Source organism: Pleurodeles waltl, chromosome 6 (genome assembly GCF_031143425.1).
Source record: "Pleurodeles waltl isolate 20211129_DDA chromosome 6, aPleWal1.hap1.20221129, whole genome shotgun sequence".
Taxonomy (NCBI): domain Eukaryota; kingdom Metazoa; phylum Chordata; class Amphibia; order Caudata; family Salamandridae; genus Pleurodeles; species Pleurodeles waltl.
In genome coordinates this window covers 747,541,718-747,565,423 of record NC_090445.1, presented here as the reverse complement: position 1 = coordinate 747,565,423, position 23,706 = coordinate 747,541,718, and the positions used below count along the sequence as shown (strand labels likewise).

At 43.4% G+C, this 23,706-nt stretch overlaps 1 protein-coding gene across 1 annotated transcript in view; it reads left to right on the top strand.

Moving 5' to 3' along the window:
• Window positions 1-23,706, top strand: part of TRUB1 (TruB pseudouridine synthase family member 1) — a 188,229-nt gene that overhangs the window by 43,989 nt on the left and 120,534 nt on the right. Inside the window, exon 3 of the mRNA XM_069239276.1 lies at window positions 18,897-18,952. Coding sequence (XP_069095377.1) covers window positions 18,897-18,952 — 56 coding nt within the window. The remainder of the gene's footprint in view (window positions 1-18,896; window positions 18,953-23,706) is intronic.

Below are 23,706 nucleotides of genomic sequence, written 5' to 3'. Positions count from 1 at the left end.
TTGAACTGAGCTTGCCTCCTATTAAGAAGCCTCAGGGACATCAAAGACTTCATCTGCCAGTGCCTGGGCTCTTTTGCTGAGAGTCCTGACTTACCAAGTGGTGCCAAACTCCATTCACTGGGCCCTTGGAAGTGTAAGCTGGTGACCTGAAGAAGAAAATCCACGCACTGAGACACCGCAGCAGAAAAATCGATTCAGCGTTTGTTTCTTGGCTGCAGAATTGGCGCAGCGCCTGTTTCACTGCGCGCCGTCAACACAGGGTTTCGGGATTTTTCACTTATTGCCCCAGTGCATCAATTTCTCATCGACCCTGCACAGCAGTAAGGAACCAAGGCTTTGTGTGCGGAAATCAGCACATCACCTTTCCTGTGAGGAAAGAATCAACGCATCTCCTCCACTTCCAGTAAGCAACTGATTCATTGCCTCTCCTGCGAGGAAAGAATGGACGCATCACCTCCCCTACGCAGTAAGGATCTGATGCATTGCTTTGCTTTTCGATGCCTCGTCTCCTCTGCTATCCGCTTCGTCTGTTTTTGATGCATCCAAGGTACTTTGTTCTAGAAAGATACAATCAATGATTCCTATGGATTAAAACTAATTTCAACCTTTAAAAAGTGATATCTTGCCATGTGTATGTTGGATTTTTGCCGTTTTTGGTTTTGTTTTACTGTTAAATATTGGCTATTTTTCTAAACTGGTGTGGGGTGGTGTGTGTGTGTGTGTATGTACATATACTTTACACATTGCCTCTCAGTTAAACCTGACTGTTTGTGCTAAGCTACCAAGAGGGTGAGTAGGGGGTTATCTTAGCTGTGGGGGTCCCTACTTGGACAGGGTGCAATCCTCTGCCAAGTAGAGACCCCATTTCTAACAGAGGCAATAGCTGGCAGCTCAGCGAAGGAGGGTAGGAAGAGAGCTAAGTGTGAGTAATAAGCCAGGTCGTAGGAAACATAGCTCCATTAATAGGCAGAAAATTGCACTGGTCCTTGGAGTGGTAAAGAGTAGAGAAGCCAAAATTCACCAAAAGGGAAATGAGGAATGGAGTGCCGATTGGACCTGAGATAAACAAAAGTCCGGAAAGCATTTATATATGGGCATCAAACACTGCTCCACCTTCATGGTGTGGTCTTCGCAAGGATTGAAGACTGAAAGGACTACAATGACCATAATACACCAGGAGTGTGATGTGGAAACCACGACTAGGGTGAGATGTGGAGCTAGGTGTACAGAGAGCCAGAGAGTTTTCTGTGGTAGACAGGTGTAAAGGCAGTACACCCCATAGGTGAGTGCCACGTCATGGCAGGATGGCAGAGTTCTTCCACATTGTTCCAGAAGAATCTAGTTACAACTCCAGAAGTACAGGCGAAGTTCAAAAGAAGAATTAAGGCTCAAAGAAAGACGGGCACACACTTACGAAAGCATATGGACCCCAGTAGAAGACCTTCAGAAGCAAATTAATTCACATATGGTGCACTGACTTTGGGATGGTCATTTCCACATAAAACGTTTTTCCATAAAGCCATTGAGGCAAGCGGGAATAGGCAACCTCTTTTCAAATGATTAGGTGGGGTGTTTGTATCTCTAACTAAAACGTAATCGAATTTCCAGATACTGAAAAGTTCTCTAGTCGTGTAAATTATGTCTAACATTATCTGCCATGTACGATGTAGGGAACTCTGGTGTTGATTTGGTAGATTATTAGAGGAAGCAAAGTTGTGTATGTGACATTAAGAACCGAGGCAGTCAGCACTTGTCAGATTTACTCTCGCATAGAGACCACGCACGAATATGTTAAACGTCATGCTCATTTCCTTTCAAACTTGACAAATCCATTTGATGTTGTTCACATTTTCCTGTCTGCTAGTTCTTGCCTTTACAGGGTTATGGAATAAAATGAGGAGTGTGGGGGAAGGGACCGAAGAATCAGTGGGAGGGAGGGAGCGAGAGATGAGTCCCTGCGTTTGATTTACGAGCAGCACATGAAAACCATAGAGCATATTTTGTCTAATATTAGGAATACTTAATTTTGTGAGTTGTTAGTAGAATGGAAGATCGGAACGGAAAACGTATTTTGTCCCAAGCAAAATTAAATCCAGGTTGATACATGATAAATTAGTTTTGGAAAAGTGTGCTATTGAAATTGTATTTTATTTAATGTGTTTGTTTGTAATTTTATGATCAATTCATTGAGTCAATTTAATTATGACCGATTGTTAAAAGTACAGATTTACTTTTGTAACCTGTTTCACATTGAACGGTTTAGGACGGCTTTAATGTCAGTTTTCCCCAAAAGTTAGTAATCGGCTTAGAAAATTGGAACAGATCTTACTATTGCAAATGACAGATGGCCAGAGGAAGATAATCTTGTTTATTAACACGCCTGAACACAAAGAGCGTCCACACAGCACAACACTCATCTCCTTTCCTCACTTCATCAATCTTTTGTGAACCACACGACATGTGTTTCTTCACAGCCCTCCCTGCCCATACTCCATATAATGTGATCATGTAATATAGCATCTCATTTATACCTGAACATGTGCAATCTGTAATTCCCCGTGCCAAGATTGAGCAGTGGCAGTTGACAGCATTCAATCTTCCTCCTGAAGTTGTGGATGCAATCTTTGCAGACATGCACCCCTCTACAAAATCTGTCTACACCAGCCACTGGGGCAAGTTTGTAGCTTGGTGTAACACCAGCAATTCTGACCAGTTACAGTCCAAACTATTGGATGTCTTATTGTTCATTTGAACTCTGAACCCAGCAAGGACTTGTTGTGGGCACCTTTGTAGATTATTTGTCAGCCCTTCAGGCCTCTTTCCATTTCTGGACTAACCGTCTTTGTCAAAATCAACCACTGTAAAGAGTTTTCTAAAAGGTTTTATTCAGTTGTTTACACTAAAACCCTTTGCAATGACTTTGGGATCTTAATTTTTTTTTAGTTTCTTGTGTGCATACCATTTGAACCAATGCACAGCTTTCCACTATGTTTTCTGACTCTGAAGGCTATGCTCATGGTCGCATTAACTTTTGCTTGAAGCATGAATGAACTTCAAGCTTGCTCGGTGCAGCTGCTTTACAACACTTTTTTCCCTGATAAAGTGGTGTTGAGAACCAGGGAGGCCTTTTTTTCTTAAGTTGTGACTGCATTTCATGTTGGGCCATCCATCACTCTCTCATGTTCTTTCCTTTGCCTCGCGCCTCAAAAGAAGATGAGAGACCCCATCTCCTGGATCCCATAAAAGCTTTAAGCTTTTTTATCAATATAAGTGAAGGTGATTGAGTGGATGATCAGCTCTTTCTTTGCGGGACTCACTGGAGCAAAGAAAGGCAAGCATTGCAGAAAACGACTTCCAGGGTAGAAAGTCCTCTGCATAAGGATCTGCTTGAGGCAGCCAAAGAAACAGCCTCTGTAAGAATTGTTGGCTAATAATACCACACCAAAGGCTGATACCACTGCACTAGCATATGGAGGGCCTGTCCTTGATATCTGTAAGTGACTTGCTGGTCTAATGAATACTTGATATCTGCCAGTCCGAATCGTGGGCATCACTACTCACATTCACAAAGCCCTACTACTTTGACCACCAAATTAAACATGATGGGCGTTTCGCCCATTTGGTTCTGCTGGACGTTTTCGTCTGAGCCATTCCTCAGACCCACCACCTTGGGGAGGGTGGCGAGAAGTTACTATTTTAATATCTATTCTAAAGGTGAGGAATCTGCGGTTAGATGTATCCATCAGAACAACAAGTTACTTGCCTTGAGTAATGCTCTTTCTGGTGGTTGCTTTTTCTAACTACAGATTCCTATCCGCTGTCCCTCTCCCTGTTCTGTTTATTGTTCACTTCTGTCCAGAAAGGTTCCAATTTAGAGATTTGCACACTGGTGCTTCCTATAATTGTTGGACTCTGTGTCCGAGGGCGTGACCAAATCAAGAAAGAAAGTGTTGTTGACGAGCCAGGATGGCTCTTATGTGTTATTGTATGTAAGGGAAGTGTTCAATGGTACTGCCCAGTGCCACAGAGTGGCTCAGCAATACCACCTGTTCATTGTGTAGGTTATCATCATTTCTGAGCGAAAAGAAGTCCGAGGAGCTGCACAGTACCACTTGCCTGTGTGTGTGAGCAGCACTATTGATCTCATTAGATCCAGTGTGGAGCCTAGGGAGTTCTAAAACTGAGGAATCGGCTTATAGATAAACCACCCACCAAAAGGAATGTTAACGAAAGAAAGTTACTTGCTCTCCTTTCACATCTGTATTCAAAGACCCCGTTGAAAAATCTTGCAATTTAGAGTCTAGCAAATTATTATGGTTGCATTTCATGGATAATCTGGAACACATCTATGAAGGTTCACTAGTAATTGGCAATCTGAAAAACTCTATAGAGTTTGATGAATAAATGGTGTTTCAATGTAAGCGCTGCCAATAATTCTTTCCCTATTGCATCTGGCATTTGCTACAATTACAGAAAGCTATTTATTTTTCAGCAATGGCTGAGATCATGATGGTGACAAACTTCAGAAAATGTGAATTGAGACTGTTGATGCAGTAAAAACTGTACAAATTGGCAAGAATTTGGAATTGGGTTATTAGATTATTAAAACATGTCCATCATTTTAACAAAGAGTTGGCTTTAGAGTAAGGCAGATGTTTCGGACAATATGTCCATTACATAATCATCAAACTGAAGTTGAAGCAAACCATTTGTTTGTATAAATGCAAGCACAAGAAGATCTATAATGCTATCATCTATTTCCCTAAAATCAGTCTTAAAAATACATTTTAATGATTTCAGCTGTGGTAACGATCCTGACGGTTTCTGGTCCAGTTTTTGTGTGTTTCATAAGAAGAAATTGAGGGCAGTCCTCCGTTACTCAGTGATGTAAGTGTGGGTCATTTTGGTCATCATTGGCTCTTTGTTGAACTACATTCACTCTGTGGGTCTCCTGGATTATCTGCATCAATGCATCTGGGTCAATCACTGGTGTGCAAATCCTACATTCGTTGTTTGTTAACATTGAGACGTATAGGACCAACATAGACAGTCACACACAAACCACACAGAAACAGAAATGCGCACACACCATTATACTGGCTTCTTTCATGAACACGCAGAGAGGTATATAAAGTCCCACTTTTTTTCTTCGTACACTGATACACAATAGTCACCTTCACGGGAGTCTCATTTGGTTTTGTGAAGTCAGCAGGATGATCATAATGATTTTGATGTGAGATTTTGGTGGTTAAGGCTGAATGGTTGTACCAAAGTCCTTCTTCAATGGTGGGATCCCTTGTCCAGCAATTGTAATCTGTGTTAAGAAGTCCTAGATACACATGCAGCAGAGTCACAAAAATACCCCTCAACAGCATGTGAAGGTTTTGAGATTAAGTGATAGGCGGATGCCCACAATGTCAAAGTAGTAGGGACCCTTCATGTTTGAGTAGCGAGGCACGAGGAATACGGAATAAATTTATTGTCATAGATTCCCTTATAGAATTGGGGGACTTTTTTGTTAGAGCTGGTTCCAGAGTGACTGTTAGACTGCTTTAATTAACGTTGTTTAAGTCACTCAGGTGGAAAAAATTACTTTCAGGAGCGTAGCTCCTAGTGGTGCAGCTGGTGCTATGGACCGGGCCCAGAGGAGGGAGGAGGCCCAACTACAACAGCTCCTAGATCCCAGACCGGCACCTTAATAACTGCGCTGGACTTCTGAATGTCCGCAAGCATTAAAGATGACTTAATTATGTTTTTATTTTTATTTTATCACATTTGTTGTGCCCTCAAAGAAAGAGGCCAAATATCAGTCTACTCTAATTACATATGGCGGCTTAGTCTTCTACCATAGAGTTTGGTGCTTACTTTTCTTTGGCTTACTGCAAAGTGTGAAGATTTTGTAAATTGAACTGTGTGAACTGCAGAATGGGGTTTACTTTTTACACACAACAACATTTAAACACTTATAAATTAACTGTACAAATATTTAAAAATAAATAAACATGAAATCACAATTGGTGCACTTTTTTCTAACTCCAAAGTGTGATGGAAACAAAGATATTAATAGAGTCAAAACGAATAAAAACACTTTACTTGGTGATTCACAACTCACAAAACCTAATTTCCACACATTATTGATTATGTGCTGTATAGTCTTATCAATAAAATGGTATTTCTGTGCAAATGTATTGGTCATTTCAATAGATAATGTGATGTCCGTAAATGACACTGGCTGCAAGACTATGCTTAAGTAATACATTTAAGACTGCACGATCCTAAATGTAAGACCAGCTACATACCACATCTTTACCACTCTCCTGCTGAATGGGCATGACTCATTTTTGACATTTGTTCTTTGTGTAATGCTTGGAGTTCTCAGAATCCCTATGAGTTCAGTGATTTAACATTGATGACAGCTCACCCAGTCTGGAAATTGTTCCAGCACCGCTGTCTGCCATGGCCACAGGCGCTTTTACTGCTCTGGCAGCTTCCTGTTACCTCTGTCTGATTACCTCAGCTGCATAAGTCTGAGTCTGTGCAGCGGATTCTACTGGTGCACCTGTGGGGCCAATGCGCCAGTCTCACTGCACACGCACTGAATGGCCGAGCAGTGGGCATACTCACTTTTGTAAATGCAGAGTGAGCCGCTCGGACCTGGCTGCTTGACACCAGCAGAGGTCAAAGAAAAAGTTATTCCTATGCTGCTGGGTGTCTTCTGAAGCCAAGACGCAAACAATAATTAACACATGCTTGTTAATTAACACAGGTTCAGCCTGACGGGTGGAGGGCTCACGATGCAGTTAGCAAAAGAACATAGATTTGGTGCTGAAACCGATAAAATTATTGTTGTATGTTAAAAGATGCACAAGCATACAACTTTGTGGGGTCGCTATTTCACATTCATTCCTTATTAAAACCAGAAGTAAAAATAGTTATCTTTCTGAGGTCTATGGAAACCGCCCAGAATCTCATAAAACAAGACGTTGCACCCCAGAGTGAAATACTGAGAGAGGGGGAACTTGAGTAACTGTTGTACAAAGTACTATAGTAAATGTAGGTGAACCAACAAATGAACAGGAAAAGCTGAGTTAAGGGTCTGTTTTGGGTCTAATAGCCGGTCTTGACTGTATAAGCCCAGACACGAGTTCAGCCATAGGAACATTTGGCAGGGAAACTCTTAAAACTAATATTATTTAAAAGTTCAAAATTCATAAAAGTATATTTATTTGACAAGCATTTCACCTCAGTGCATCAGATTATATCACTGCATCGAGAGGTGTTGCCTAAAAGTGATTTGTTTTAAACATGAACTTCGAAACATTTATGTTCACACCCGCCACTCATACAAAAACACCAGTGGTGAAGTAGGAAGCAAGTCAGTTACTATGGGCACCCTATTAGTGGGATATATTCTTGTTTTCACAGAGCAACATTATAGTCTGTTAAATCAAACAAGAGAAATTTTTGTACACCACACAACCTCACGTATTTCAAAGTTTTCTCATATGCAATAATTAATGAACAGGGGGCACGATAAAGTAAAATAATTGCCTAGGATCACACACAGTTTGGTCAAGTGGCCAAGACAAGCTTGATCGCACTCAGGTTTTCTGGTTTCACATTTTGTAATTCAGCCTCTAGATTGGTATTGTTTTCTTGCTCCTGCGTGACATCAAAGTTTAATGTTTTATCTTTAATTCTTGGTGCATGAGGTTGGAGCATGGATCGCATGCAGGAGCCACAACAAATCTCAGCTATTTTTAAACTTGAGAGCTCAAGAGGACAATGAGCTGAATCAGAGCCTAGTATCTGGCTCACGTCTTTAATGGCTCACCCATCTGTAAGCTTTAATTTGGGTATTCTCTGTCTGAAATACAATTAGATACCTGTTTTATATGCGAGGATATCTTCTCTTGCACTGCTGATGACCATCTTCTGTGTGTGTGTGTGTGTGTGTGTGTGTGTGTGTGTACACGTGAACACAGGCTTGGCATGCGAGGGGACCAGATCAGTATGTGTTCCATGAGTGTGCAGAGCGCATCTGCTCTTTCCTGGTGCTGTATCTGTTTTGTAAGTAGAAATCATGAAATGCACGCGAGTCAAACTTGCACATATACACACCAGTGCTGTTCCTTACACGTGTACCACATCTGAAATGCTGCTTGTTCATTGTATCTAAAGGAAGTGTTAAATGGTATTGCCCAGTGCCACACAGTGGCCCAGCAATACCACACGTTTCATGTCTTTGAAGGAAGCTTGCACTGGCTGGCCATGCAGAACTACTTTAGTTTCATTTGAAACAAGCTTGCACTGGCTCTGAATACCACACTTCTTCGCTGTCTATGAATGAGGTTTACACTAGCTCTGCAGTGCCCCACTTGTTCCATGTAATTGAATGAATCTTCCCTGGCCCTGAACTACTAAATCCGCTCCATATCTTTGAAGGAACCTTACACTGGCTGGTGATAAAGTATCACACTTATTCTGTGTTTTTAAAGGAAACTTGCACTGGTCCTGCAGAAACTCAATTGTTCCATATTTTTCAGGGGGCATTTTGATACTCTTGACCAATGCTGCATTGTCTTATGCATGTGAGCCAAGGACCCACTTTGCTTCTGCCCCCTCTGCTCTATTTTTGTGTGTTTTAGTTCTGACTAAAAGACTTTTTTAGCTGTTTCACCAGCCTCATGTTTTCTCTAAAATAATCATTTTGCTTAGATAAAATGGGCCCGCTTCAGTTATTCATAAGTCAGAGTGTCATTAACAAATTAGTTCAGCACTTCAGATCAGCATACATACAATTGGGCAGTGGATCAGCCCTCTTCAGCTACTGGCTTTGTTGCCAATGTTTGGCTCTCCCTAGTGTACAACTGCTGTTCTTTAGTATGGCAGCCAAGTAGACAGCTGTCCGTCTTTAGTATTTCAGGAAGTCTGAATAACAGTATATTGCTTGCTTACTCTGTCACGCTGCTTCCAGAGAAGTCTGACCTCAGGAGATATTTCCTTTAGTTCACACCCAGCAGCTCACCTGCAAATGCAGACTAGTGCTAATTGAAGAATGAGAGTGCCAGCAGCTACGCTGCCATTGCTATTGGACCACAACTTTCTCATGCAGTGCACCAGTTATCACTACCTCAAGCATCAAAACCATCCCACCATTTTGAAGCAATATCCTGCATATTTTATAATTTTTTTTTTTTTTTTACTGTTCCAAGATGGCAGACTTTTGTGGAAGCTTTCCATTACAACGTTTTTATTAAAGCACATGCACTCCACATTATTTCTCTGTTTATTTTACTTCAGAGAACACCACCACCATTTTTTTAGAAGGTACATAGGACTTTTTATGCTAATTCTCCACAAAACTGAGGGCCTGATTACGACCTTGGCGGATGGGATACTCCGCCACAAACGTGACTGATTTCCTGCCTGCCGTTTTACAAGTTCCATAGGATATAATGGAACTTGTAATGTGGCGGATGGGATATGAGTCACATTTGCGACAGAGTATCCCATCTGCCAAACTCGTAATCAGGTCCTAAGACACCACAAGACGCTTTGAGGCTAAGAGTCCATAAAGATCAGATTCATATAATCCTCGGTGCTGGCCCAGCTGGTGCTGATGGTGGATTAGGTAACCACAGTGAACATTCACCAGACTTCAGTGTAGCTTACTTAAGAATTTAATTTCACTAGTAGACTGATGCACCAGATACTCAACCTGTGCTTCCTATGCCACCATCTGTCCACACTCGGGTCCTCCCTTGTGAAAGGTGTACCTGTATGTGAGAGTTCTGCTTGTGTAAGTGCAGGATAGCCACCATGTTTTCTAAGTGTATTGTGAGGTGTACGCCTATGTAAATGCAGGCCTAACATAGCCTTTTGTGAGTACAGGGTAAGTAGTCTACAGGCTGAAAGTTGTGCCTGTGTGAGTACAGGGTGAGATGCTTGGGTGAGTAAAGTGTGAGGGATGTGCCTATGTGAGGGCAGTAGTATGGGTGTGGGTCCCTGCATGTTATTTCTCCGTGCATGCAATTTACGAGGGTTAAACCTATTGGCTTTGGTAATGCTTTTTAGGTTTTTGCTTTAGAAATGGAGTAGAAATGCTGCAGGGTGTGTATGAGGATAGTAGTGAGGTTTGATATGCCAGATGCAGACTCAGTCAAAGGAGGTTGAAAAGTGTTGGCGGCAGCTGGCAGACTTGAGAAATCACCCTAGTGAGGGGGCCCAGCTTACTTTGCTTGCACTAGGGACCATAGAAACCTAGATGCACTGCTGCTTACATTCGTTGATGCTTTACTGTCCTGAATGTTTTATCCTTTCTTCAAAAAATATATAGCCCTTAATGGGGCTGACACAGGAGGAACTGGCACTGGAGTGTTCTGACTGAGTACCATTCTTGTGTTGATCTACCAAAGGGTCGGTTTCCTCTTAAAGTGTACCCTTTTAACCAAAACATATAGAGAGAAACCGCCTACTCCTAGTACTTTAAAAGTATCCATATATGTTTTAAAATGACCTTATCTGGCTAGATCTATTTATTTTTGTCTTCAAAGCAATGGTTATGATTAATTTAGTGCTACAGTGCCTGTGCGTTTTTAAGTCTCGCCTAAGCCAGTGCAGGGGCTCTCTTTTGTGAGGCATACTGGAAGCTTACAGTGAGCGTAAAGCCTGCTCATTGCTCATCATTGGTTGCTTCGTTGTCGCTCTCCTATGCTTGCTTCTAATCACTTAGTGTTTGTGGGCTTTCCTTCCTCTTGTGCTTGTCCTTCCTCTGGAGCATGGATGCATTACTGTGTCATTCCACTGCTCGCTTTTTCAGGTGCTACTTCTTTTCATTTAAGCAGTCTACAACAGTGCCTCCTTCATTTGCTTCTCTTCCTCCTCTGCATTGCTTTGTGTGCCATCCTGTGTGCCCCCCCACTTTTCGTGTGTTGCCTTTTCATACGTGTGTTTTCTCCTACACCAGCTCCATGTTGCAGGTTGCAGTCTTCCGCCCTCACTCGGGCCTCCCTGTGTTGAGTTCTTTACCAGCATTGCATTCCCCGTGTCGCTTCTCACCAACGTACTTTAAAATTAAATGCTTCTGCGTGTTCTTTTCTTTTTATTTGCCCGTCCATCTCAGATCTTTAAATAAGAAGAAAGAAGAAAAGTGTCCATGTCATGGTGCATGTTCACGCATGCGTGGTAAGCGTACCACCGAACTGATACGGCTGGCCGCATCAAAGGCTTTTTTGACACAGTATCAGGGATTCTGTGCTGCATGGTGAAAACCACTGGCAAAGCAATAGGTCCTAAAGGCGAAACGTAGTCACGAAGAGTAAGCAGAGATTACTGTAGACAGGGGCGTAGGAGACCATAAATTTCTGGGGGGGACAGGGACAGCCTTGGGGGCTTTCAATCAACCCTATACAAATCGCTTGTTGTTTACGAACTGCAGGCTCCGATAAATATACACAATCATATATATTGGAAGTGAAATAGGGAGAAAGGAAGGCATGTTTTCACAGTTGTTACTTACATTCACAAAGTAATTAGCTCGAATGTGAAAATAACATGTTGATTAACCTTGCATCTTCCTGCACCAAGAAAATAAAGGCAGGCGGGTAAAAAGGAAGAACATGCCCTTTGCGCCCACACCCACCATGCCCTTCGCCTCATGCCAATTGGAACCGCACTGGAGATATCAAAAGCGATTATGTACGAGAGTTGTAAACTGTGCTCGGAAACCATAGTTCTAATAACACTTCTACTCCTGTGTGTGATCTTGGGCAGCTCAGGTCCACATCAGTCATAACTAGAAGCATTTCAACTGAAGAAGCTCTTGCTACAGGCTATATAAACATGGATTCTCTAATCTCTGTATAAACTGCAGTCACTAATTTCTTTAGAAACGGCTGTTTGTGATGCACCAAGTCACCAAAGAAAAGACATCGGAAAATGACTATGATAGGGTTATTACAGTCGAGTTCTGACATTACAGTGCCTTCTGCCAGAGCTAGCAGCCAATGTAAAAGGCAGATCAGGTCACAGAGCATAATTAATGCAGCTGTTTAAAGCAAAAAATGGAATGTTGCTTTTCTTTCTTCTGCTCTACTTTAATATCTTGGAATGACAGAAGCTATGCACTAAGGTTTTAAGTGGTTTGTGGGAAAGTTGGTGGTGTGACCATGTATTATATGGGGTAAAATACCCCTGGCATACATAAGGATATTGCAAGTCACCTTGAAGATCATACATTATAAACAAGCATTGGCAAAGCCAATAGGTCTCGCCTATGCAAGTTCTATTGCCTTTGCCAATGTGTTTTAGCCATGCTGTACACCAGTGAGACTACTATTCAGCATGGCTCAAAGTTAATGGCATAAAGGAGAATGATGTGTCATCGACTGGTGTGGCGTAGTATCATGGAGTAAGTAGAGTGTCCTAGAATGGAGCAGTAAACTACCTTTAAAGGAACAGGGGTCCCTTGAATAAAATGCAACACCACTCCCATAAACAATGATATTAAAGTAGTATGCAAATGGATTGTTTCATACATTTATTCAATCAAAATATAAAAGATCAAATGTACTGGGAAACCATCAACAGGGGAAATCGAGAAAGACTGGTATTCAGGCATTACACAAGTTATCTGGATGACCCAATGTCACCAATTACAAGAAAAATGTAAAAAGTAACCTATATAGTACAGTGGTTTAGAGAAGGCTGGCCTGGTTTGTATTGGGTACCTATGGTACTTACACCTTATACCAGGCCCAGTTATCCCTTATTAGTGAAATGTAGGCAGTGTCTAGAAGCCAAGCTCTCTAGGGGTAGCTGTAGCCAAGGATTATCTAGGAGACATGCAAAGCTAATGCAATACCACTGTAGTCACACGGCACTCACACACATGAAAGAAAATACTCAGTGTTACAAAAATAAAGGTACTTTATTTTAGTGACACAAATGCCAAAAATACCATAGAGACTATACTCCCTTAGGAGGTAAGTAATACACCAATTATATACACAAGTGTGCAGCAATAGCAATAAAAACAGTTAGAAAAGTGCAATTAGTGAAAATCACAATGGTTAGAAATGGGCCTAGGGGAAACACAAACCATATACTAAGAAAGTAGAATGCGAATGTCCGTTTCCCACCTAGGTAAGTGTGGTGTGTAGAGGGGCGCTGGGAGTATTCGAAAACACCAACGGTAAGTAATAGAACCCACCTCAGAGCCCAGGAAAGCAGGAGCAAATCACAGTAACTTTCCTAGAACACACAAGAACATGAGATAGAAGATAATGCAAGAACCAGAAGATACTTCAAGACACAAAGGGTGGATTCCTGGACCTAAAGACCTGTGGAAGAATGGGATTAGGTCCAAGAAGCACAGAAGAGTACAGGGAGGACAGGAGCCCCTGCTAACCCGAATCAAGGTGCAAAAGAAGAACCACTGGTGAAGAACAACAGTCAGTACTGTACCCAAGAAGATGGATGCGGGTTCCTGGTTGGTGCAGATGATATCCCACACTGGATGGATGATTGCAGTCTGGTTTGCTTCACTGGATTCCACCAACAAACCTTGGCACACGCAAAGCTCACGATTAGAAAAATGGCACTGCCTGGGACCAGGAGGGACCTGGTTGACTCTACCCAGGAGGAGGAGTCAGAGGGGGCTCTCAGCAACTCATAGAGCCCAGAGAAATCCAGCCAATGCACACAGGAGTCCTCCAGCACAGGGACAAAGAAGTTGCAAAAGGAGGCCATGCAGCACAAAAACATAGGATCCCACACCGCCAGAGAACCACTCAGGAAGCTGTGCATTGCAGGAAGGAGTGCTGGGGGCCAGAGTTACATTGTGCACAAAGAATTTCATAGAAGGATGCCAACAAGCCTTGGCAACTGAAAAACACGTGGTGAACAGGGTTACTGTCTTGCGTGGGAAGGCAAGCTCTTACCTCCACCAAAGTTGGACAGTAGGACGGCCAGACCATCGGGACCACTTCAGTCCACCACCCGTGATGTAGGATCCATGCAACTCAACAGGAGAGGGGACCCAAGCAGATGGTCGTCGTTGCAGAGAGGTGCCTGCTGAAGCAGGGGAGTGACTCCTTCACTCCAAGGGAGATTCGTTCATTCTTCTGGTGCAGGCTGAAGACAGGCTTTCCTCTGAGGATGCACGACCGGGAAACAGTTGCATTTGCTGGTAAGAGCTGAAGATACAATGTTGCAGAAGTTGTCTTTGCTTCGTTGTTGCAGTTTGTGGAGTTCCTGGAGGGTCCAGATGCAGTCTCTTCAGTGAGAAGGTGAAGTGAAGGATGCAGAGGATTTCTGCTGGAGTTTTGCAATCCGAATCTGAAGAACCTCTCAAAGAAGAGACCCTAAATAGACATGAAAGGGTGATTGGTCAGCTAAACAGGTAAGCACCTATCAGGGGACGGCTCTGACACCACCTGCTGGCACTGGCCACTCAGATGCTCCCAGAGTTCGCTGCCAACTTGGAATCCAAGATGGCAAAACACAGGGACCCTCTGGAGGAGCTCTGAGCACCACACCTGGGGTGGTGATGGACAGGGGAGTTGTCACTCCCCTTTCCTTTGTCCAGTTTCGTGCCAGAGCAGGGACTGGGGTACCTGAACCGGTGTAGACTGTATTATGCAAGGAGGGCACCAAATGTGCCTTTCAAAGCATTTCCAGTGGCCTGGAGAAGGAAGCTACACCTCCCAAGCCTGTAACTCCTATTTCCAAAGGGAGAGGGTGTAACACCTCTCTCCCAAAGGAAATCCTTTGTTCTGCCTTCATGGGCTTGAGCTTCTCAAGCAACAGGAGGGCAGAAACCTGTCTGAGCGGTGGCAGCAGCTGGGCCTGCCTGGAAAACCTCAGAAGGCTGGAATGACAATACTGGGGGTCCTCTAAGGAGCCCCCAGAGTGCCTGAAATCATACAACCAGTGCTTGCAAAAGCCTTGGGTTATGATTCCAACATGTTTGATACTAAACATACCTATGTTTGGAGTTACCATTATGTATCTGGGAATAGGTAGTGACCTATTTCAAGTACACGTGTAAAATGGCATCCCCACATTCAGGAAGCCTGGGGAAATGGTCCTGGAGGTCGTGGGGGCACCTCTGCTAGTGCAGGGGTGCCCTCACACACAGTTACTCTGCACCCTGCCCTCAGAGCTGGAGGGCCTGCTATAGGGGTGACTTATAAATGACCTGGTGCAGTGTAACTGGCAGTGAAAGGGTGCATGCACCTTTTCACGCAGGCTGCAATGGCAGTCCTGCAGAAGCCTTTGCATGGGCTCCCTATGGGTGGCAAAAGAAATACTGCAGCCCATAGGGATCTCCTGGAACCCCAATGCCCTGGGTACCTAAGTACCATATACTAGGGACTTATAAGGGGGCACCAGTATGCCAATTTTGGGTGAAATACTGGGTTACCAGTATGCAACAACCATAATTTAAAGGAGAGAGCATAACTACTGGGGTCCTGATTAGCAGGATCCCAGTAGACACACTCAAACACACTGGCAAACAGGCCAAATGTGGGGGTAACCAAGCTAGAAAGAGGCTACTTTCCTACAAGGTTAGCATCCACAATAATGATTTACAAGCTTTTATACACCGACTTTTACATGAATGACTCAAATAGTGAATCAAGAAGTCATTAGCTCATAGTACCTATGCTTATGCCAACTTATGTACAATATCACAAATTAAAGTCAAGGTACTTTGGCCGACGATATTTCGATCCCCTAGACAAGTATCAGGATCATCCTAAGCCTTCGTTAAGCTTGAGTTAAAAGGGTTACGGAGTGCTTGTAACCAAAACGGCGAAGATAAATCGGACTCACTTCTCATATGAGTGAGAAGGCAATCAATGGAGATCTGAATCTCTAATCAAGCGCCAATGCCATAAAGTAGTAGTAGAGTGGATTAGTGTCACAGTGTAATAGAGTGTCATAGAGTGGAAAGGCATAAGGAAGAGTGAACTGGAGTAGAGTGAAGGTAAGTAATGTAGAGTGGCATAGAGAAAGTTGGGTAGAGTGTTACAGTGAACATAGTACATTGTTGTATAGTGGAGTGGCATAGAGGGTTGTGCAGTGGCATTGAGTAAGAGTATCGTAGATTGAAGTGGCATAGAGTAGTGTGGAGTGGCATACAGTGGAGTAAAGTGGAATGGAGTGGCGTAGAGGGAGTTGTGTAGGGAGTTACAGAGTGGAGAAAGTGTTAGTTTAATGGAATAGAGTGTCAGAGTCTAGTATCATGGAGTGTAATGTCAGAGTGAAGTGTCAGAGTGGAGTTGGGTGGTCTAGAGTGAAGTGGCATAGAGTACAGTGGTGCAAAGTAGATTGGTGTAGAGTGTAGTGGTATAGAGTGCATTGGTTTTGAGTAAAGTGGTGTAGAGTGCATTGGCGAATACTGCACTGGTTTAGCGTACAGTGCAGTAGAGTAGAGTGGTGAAGAGTAGAGGGGAGCAGAGTGGAGTGGCACAGCATAGATTGCAGTGGTTCAGAGTGCTGTGTCAGAGTGATGCGTTGCATGGTAGAGTGGAGTGGTGCAAGGTAGAGTAGACTGGTGTAGAGTGTAGTGGTGGAGTGCAGTGATGCAGAGTAGAGTGGCATAGAGTGTAGTGGCATATAGTACACTGGTGTTGAGTGCAGTAGAGTGGCATATAGTTGAGCGGTGCAGAGTAGAGTGCCGTGGTGCAGAGTAGAGAGGAGTATAGTTCAGTGGCAGAGTGCAGTGTTGCAGAGTAGAGTGTCATAAAGGGCAGTGCTGTTGAGTAGAGTGGCATAGAGTGTAGTGGCATATAGTACATTGGTGTAGAGTGCAGTAGAGTGGCATATAGTTGAGCAGTGCAGAGTAGAGAGGAGTATAGTTCAGAGGCAGAGTGCATTGTTGCAGAGTAGAGTGTCATCAAGGGCAGTGCTGTTAAGTAGAGTGGCATAGAATACATTGGTGTAGAGGGCAGTGATGTAGAGTGATGCAGAGTAGAGAATAGTGGCGTAGAGTACAGTGGTGCAGAGTAGAATAGAGTGGCATAGAGTGTAGTGGCATTGAGTGGATTGCTGCAGAGTACAGTATAGTGGTGAAGGGTAGATTGTTGCAGAGTGGGGCATAGTGATGTAGAGTGCAGTAGCATAGAGCGGTGCAGAGCAGATTGGAGTGGTGCAGGGTACATTGGTGTGGTGCAGGATAGATTAGACTGGCATAGCCTAGAGTAGAGTTGCGTAGATTGCAGTGTCATAGAGGAGCTGATTTCAAAGAAGAGTGAAGTGTCCTACAGTGGAGTGGTGTAGAGTAGATTAGAGTGCAGTGGTGCAGAAAAGAGTGCAGTGGGACAGAGCACAGTGGCACTGAGTGCAGTGGTGCAGAGTGGAGTGGAGTTCAGTGGCATAAAGTGCAATGTTGCGGATTAGAAGGTCGCAGAGTACAGTGGTGTATTGTAGAGTGACATAGAGTGCAGTGGCATAGAGTGCTGTGGCACAGATTACAGTGGCATTGAAAGCAGTGGAATAGAGTGCTGTGGTGCAGAGTAGATTGGCATAAAGTGCAGTGGGATGGAGTGCATTGGTTTTGAGTAAAGTGGTGAACAGTGCACTGGCAGAGTGCAGGGGCATAGTGTACAATGGTTAGAGTAGAATAGCATAGATTGTAGTGGCGTGGTGTAGAGTGGAGTGGTACAGCATAGATTGCAGTGGCGTGGTGTAGAGTGGAGTGGTACAGCATAGATTGCAGTGGCGTAGAGTTGCACAGAGTGGAGAAAAGTGGTGTAAGGTGCAGTGGCATAGGGTAGATTGTTTCAGAGTAGAGTGAAGAAAAGATAGAGAAAAGATAATATACTTCAATATGCTGAAGTATGTAACGATAACAACAACATAAATAATAACGCTAGGCATAACAGCCCAAAATGAAATATGGCTTCTCCCTGTTAGCCACGCTGTAATCAAGCGCTTCATTACCTAGAAAACAAAACATTAAACATAAATGTTAAAAATATATACCCTTCTAATAGCTAAATTGTTGTGTGAAAAGGTAAAATCTGGGCTCAATCTCGACTTTACTGTTTCACCAACTGGTGTGATCTTGGGCAAATACAAAAATTGTGTTTCACAGAGTCTCCTTTCTAGCCTGCAGGTGTCAGGCTGAGTGGGAGTCTGTTCTCTCTTTAGATCTTCCTCATTGTCTTGCAGCTCCTCTTGAAGGCATCCTGCAGTGCTCCTCTTCAAGGCAGCAGGTGATGCAGACAGTAATCATCCAAAACTCTTTTCTCCTCCTCGTGCCTTTTGTTCTTATGAGCACCCTTAATGTCCACAGCTGTGAACAGGACAAACAGAGGGCGCAGGGGGCCTCCGGACTCCCCTTCATTCTGTTACCATCAGATTGGAGGATGGTCAGTACAGGGCTATCGTAAGTAGCGCTTTTGTGCGCTAATGGCCCTCTGAATAATAGATGTGAGGAGAAATGATTGTGTCCCCTTGTCCCCCCCACCTTCGTCCCCCGTGTCCCCCACCCTCCAAAATCTGGGGGGGATACATCCCCTGCGTCCCCCACACTTCCTACGCCCATGACTGTAGAAGGATGCATGTTAAGATGTTCAGATAGTTTGGTTGTGTGAGCCCCATGCTGATGAAATGTCTTGGGAGGAGATGGGGAAACTGTGGGATCTCCTCCATATTACTGTTATATTCTGTGCTACTACTAATATAACCGCTTAGTTTATTGTACTGTTTTACGTTGTATAGTGAGGCACGACTACCAGTATGCCATAGCTCTAAGTAAAAATGCCCCTTAAACAGTAATAGATTCGGATTGTTTATGCATAGATTCCTCAGCAATATAATTTCTCTTTTGAACACATGCTTTCGGCGTTATGACACAAACGTATCTCTCTCTCTCCTTACAGTGGTTGGAATCGGTAAAGGGACCAAAATGCTAACTACAATGCTGACTGGGTCCAAGGTAAGAAACCCACAAGCAAAAGCATGAATGGAGGCACAGTACTGTGGTGGAGGTCAACCCCATTTGTATGTTTAATTCATGTCCAAAAATGCAGCAACACGTTTTTTTCCAGTTTCTGCGAATTTGTCCCACGGTTACAGGTTTTTATCCAGACTTGTGGATCTATATATGAATGCTCTGGTTATTAACCGCTTATCCTCGTTGAACAAGTCCGATTTTTCATTGTCACGATTATTACATAATAATGAAGGTGAGTCATGCCAGTAAACAGGCCACTACTCTTATCACTTTAAATTTAACCAAGTAATGTGGCTCGCCCCTTCGCTTTGAGGTCATAAAGGTCACTATACTTAGTATACATTCAAATAAAATACAAATCCCCTCACATAAAGGGATATCTTCTACTGTAATAGAAATCTAGTATTAGAACACTGTCACACTCCATCAATATGTTTAACAGTTAGAAAATTCACCGAAATATAAACGTGCTTATATTCTACGAGCTTTTCCAGACCATAGCAATAGAAATACGCAGTAAAACGCCCTCTAACGCAGCTTTGGCTCTATATTGCTAGCAAACAGCTATTCCCAGCACTCCCACTCTCCAAACGAACGTCACTGTAGCACGTTCTGTAAAGCAGTCCTCACTTGATAATCCAGGATAAATGCTCATTTCTATATTCACTAGGTATTGATTTGAAACACAATTCTCTAATTCACCTATAGACTGGTCAAATAAAGAGAAAGTGAAATAGGTTTCAGTTCAATTTGATCTCGTTCTTTAGCTTACTTGGGCTCTCAGTTCAAGAATCCACAATTTCTTTTGCAAAAAATGATTTTTATTTTATTTTTTATAGGATTACTTTCAAAGATAAGTATTTTTCCAGCCTTGTTAATAGCATTGACTTTCACCTAGACATATTGTTTGTAATACCCAAGCAATACCTCAATTGTTAAACCTTTAAAGACCACATAGAAAAAATGTGGTGTTATAGGCAACCTTGGATTGTGAAGTGATGGAGAAGGAGTGTGTGTAATAAGAATTAGAAGTACGTAGATGGAGGGTTTCCACTTTGACCCTGTTTCTTTCATGTCAGTAGGAGCCATCACACAATAAGACATGCTCATTCCAAAATCCTACTGCCATCTAAGGAAGAAAGAAAATAACCCAAGAACCATAAAATCAATTACCAAATAACACTGTCACTACATACCTATATTTTGGCATCATCGCTACCAGTTTGTGGGCGCACTGTTATTGGGAGGCAAAAGAAGGACCAGAATGAGAGGACAGAGAAGATTCGTCCCTACCAAACACAGCTCCTCTTCTAAAGATATCAAGACCCTGTGGAACTGTTAGGTAAAGCCTAGAACAAATGCAGGTTGTTTAGTAAGTCCAAATCGGGGCATATTCTAGGTGGAAAGCTGTACCTTAAATACACCATTGAGTTTAATATTAACAAACAGATTCTTGCGTCTGATGTGGAATCAGAAATTGAGATGTAGCTGTCTGGTGTTTCCTCCTGTCACCCAGAGTAGGAACTTACAAACGAATGATGGTTACAGCAGAGCCATGCAAATGGGTGTCCAGGGCAGTCCTACTGTAACTTCACTAATCCCACGAAAGGCGGTGCTTTGGCTGGATCACAAGTTGACCCATCTCCAGCTCATATGTGTAAGGGCATCATCCTCAAAAGCTCTACTGTCCTACTGGCTAGTTCCCTTCTCACCCACACCTTGCCAGATGTAACAACTGAACTCAACCCGTCTTACATAAAAACTGTTCTTAAAAAACAAAGTACCCTTCATCGTACTACTGCTAAATACTGACCAATATACAGTAGTCCGTTCTTGTGCAAACTCCTCTTATTATCTGCTTTCAAGGACTAAAATAACTTTCTCTTGGCCTATCAAACTGGATTCCAGCCTGTCTGGGGTACTAAAACCATATTGAATGTGACCTTGGATAATAGCTAAGGTGTAGTTGAATCAAATGGAGTAGTGCTATTACTCCTACAAGATCCTTTTTTAAAAATCTTTATTTAATATTTTGTATTAATTAAACATTCTAGAGCCCATCCAGACTGGTGGGTACAGGTCAACCATAGGAAAGAGTGCACACACAACTGGTCTAACAGCAATAACATATCAATTATAGCACTACGCACTGGGCTTCATTGTAACCCTTCCACATTCTTTCTCAACTCGTGCCCTTGCCTAGCATTGCCCCAGGCAATCACCTCCACTCCTCTCAGCTATCAAACACACATCAAAAATTATAGCAATTATAGGAGAGTCATTCGGGCATGAGGTTTATCACAGTATCTACGTTTGGGTCCTCTTTACAGTCAATATGGGCCTTAAGATAGCTCAATTTGTGTTCCGTTCCACGTGCCACTCCATGATTCGTGCACAGTTTGACGATGTTTCAGACTGGTAGAAATAGTAGTGTCCGGATGCAGCAACAGGTAATTGCGCTGAGGTTCCCAAATATCTTTCGGCCTGGAGTTTAGGGGCAAGGTTCCAGCATGTAATGTTAGTTGTTCATTACTGTACACTAGGTCAAGTTCTTTGAATTCGGGAGCTTGCCCCCTCCCCCAGCGACATGCACTCTAGGTTTTGCTAATAATAAGGCCAACGCTAAAACATTTTTATAGAAGGATTCGATTTGTGGGGCAGATCCTAATAGGGCTGGCAGCGGTGTGAGTGTAAGAGTGGAGCCTACCTTTTCCCTTAGTGCACTTTCCACATCTTGCCAGTATGATTGAATGGCACCGCATGCCCATGCCAGTTGGAGAAAATCGGCTCCCTCCATGCGACACCGCTGGCATCTGTCATCTTCCCGCAACCCATATCGATATAGTCTGTCAGGTGTGTAATATACTCTATGCAGAACTTTATAGTGTGTAATACGAAGACGACTGCTAGAGGTGATATTTCTTGTGTGAGCACAGCATGTGACACAAATGTCCTCTCTTAGTTCTATGTTCAGTTCAGTTTGCCATCTATCCCTTATTCCAGTACCCCTGCGAGGTGCCTCTGTTTGTTTAGTGTTGTAGACGTTGGATACAAGTCGACGTTGTGATTCCGCCTACAACAATGTTTGTAATGTAAGCAGTGTTTGGAGTTCTTCAGGGAAGTTGGGGTGACCGTCCTGACATTGCATCAGAGTCTGATATACATGTACATATCTAATGAAAAGCACAGGTCTCCCGCAAGCAACTGGTCTTGTGTTTTAAATAGGCCATATTTATACAAACTTCCCCAATTAGTACAATGCAACCGCCCCATATGTTTCTGGCATGTTGTTCCATGAGTGATTGGTAACAAGGGATTAAAGGCAAGTGGAAGTAATGGTGAATATATGCTTTCCCTGCATGTCATGCCAACCCATGCCAGGCAGCTGTAGTGCATGCCACTGTAGAGTCAGCAGCATTATGAAAGCGCAGCATGGCCTCCAGGTAGGATGTAGGTGGAAGTGAGGGACATTTACCCTTCCTCTATGGCCAGGTGTGGTAAGTAGGGTGTGGGATTATACAAGTATATAGCATACGGGGCTTGTGCATGATAGTAGTAGAGTTCAAAGTGCAGCGTTTCAAATCCACCCAGGAGAAGGGAAGCACCAGGATATCCCAGCTGAAGCAAGGTTGCTTACCCACCAATACTAGTCTGATCATTTGGGTGCGAAGTGCCTGAAAGAAAGCATACCTGGGCCTGTAAAGTATATTTGGAAAGAAATACAAGAGCTTGGGGAAGACAATCATTTTCATCAGGCCTATGCGGCCAGCTACAGATAACAGCAAAGATATCCATCTCGTGACACACTCTGTAATGTTTGAAAGCACCACACAATAGTTTGACTTCAGCATTTTTTCCTTATTTAGGGTAACTGTTACTCCTGAATACTTTAATTCTATGGTGCACCATTGTAAAGGGTAGTTGGTGTAAGTTATGTTGTATGAGGAGTTAGGGGAAAATCTGATTTCCCCCATTTATTTGTATGCCCAATAGTGCCCCAAAATGGACAAATTCCCTAAGTACTGTGTTCATACTACGTTGCGGTCCCCTTAGGTACAATGTAATATCATCCCCGAAAAGCAAGACTAATTAGTGCCTACAGGGGTATCTAATGGCAAAATCTCTGTGTTTCTGCCAAAGCTTGACAGCCAGGGGCTCCACTGCAAGCACAAAAAGAAGAGGCGGCAGTGGACTCCCCTGTCTAGTACCCATAGAGATTTGTATTGTTTCGGAAAGTGAGCTATTTATTTGCACTCTTGCAGAGGGGGTGAGTATATAAACAAGCTATCCAGGCTAGGAATCCATTGGGAAGGCCCACTCGTCGCAGTGTTACCAGTAAAAAGTCCCATTCCAATCAGTCAGAGGCCTTGGTGGCCTTCCAAAAAATTGCCACGCGTCCAGATCCATGGCTATGGCCCTCATTATGACCCTGGGGGTCGGCGGTAATATAGTGGAAGGTACTGCCAACAGGCTGGCGGTACTTTCCACCATATTATGACATTGGCGGTTTGGCTGTAGCCAAACCGCCAATGTACCACTCCGACTGCCATGGCGGTAATGGCCACCGGACTGGAGATATCAATTTCCAGCCTGGCGGCCGTCACTGTACTGCCTGCGGGATTATGACCTTGCCTACCGCCATGGTTTTTGTAGCTCCCTTACCGCATAGGGATTCCCTGTCACTGATAGAGGTCTTTCACACCCCCAGCCACCCCCCCTCCCAACAATCCATCCCC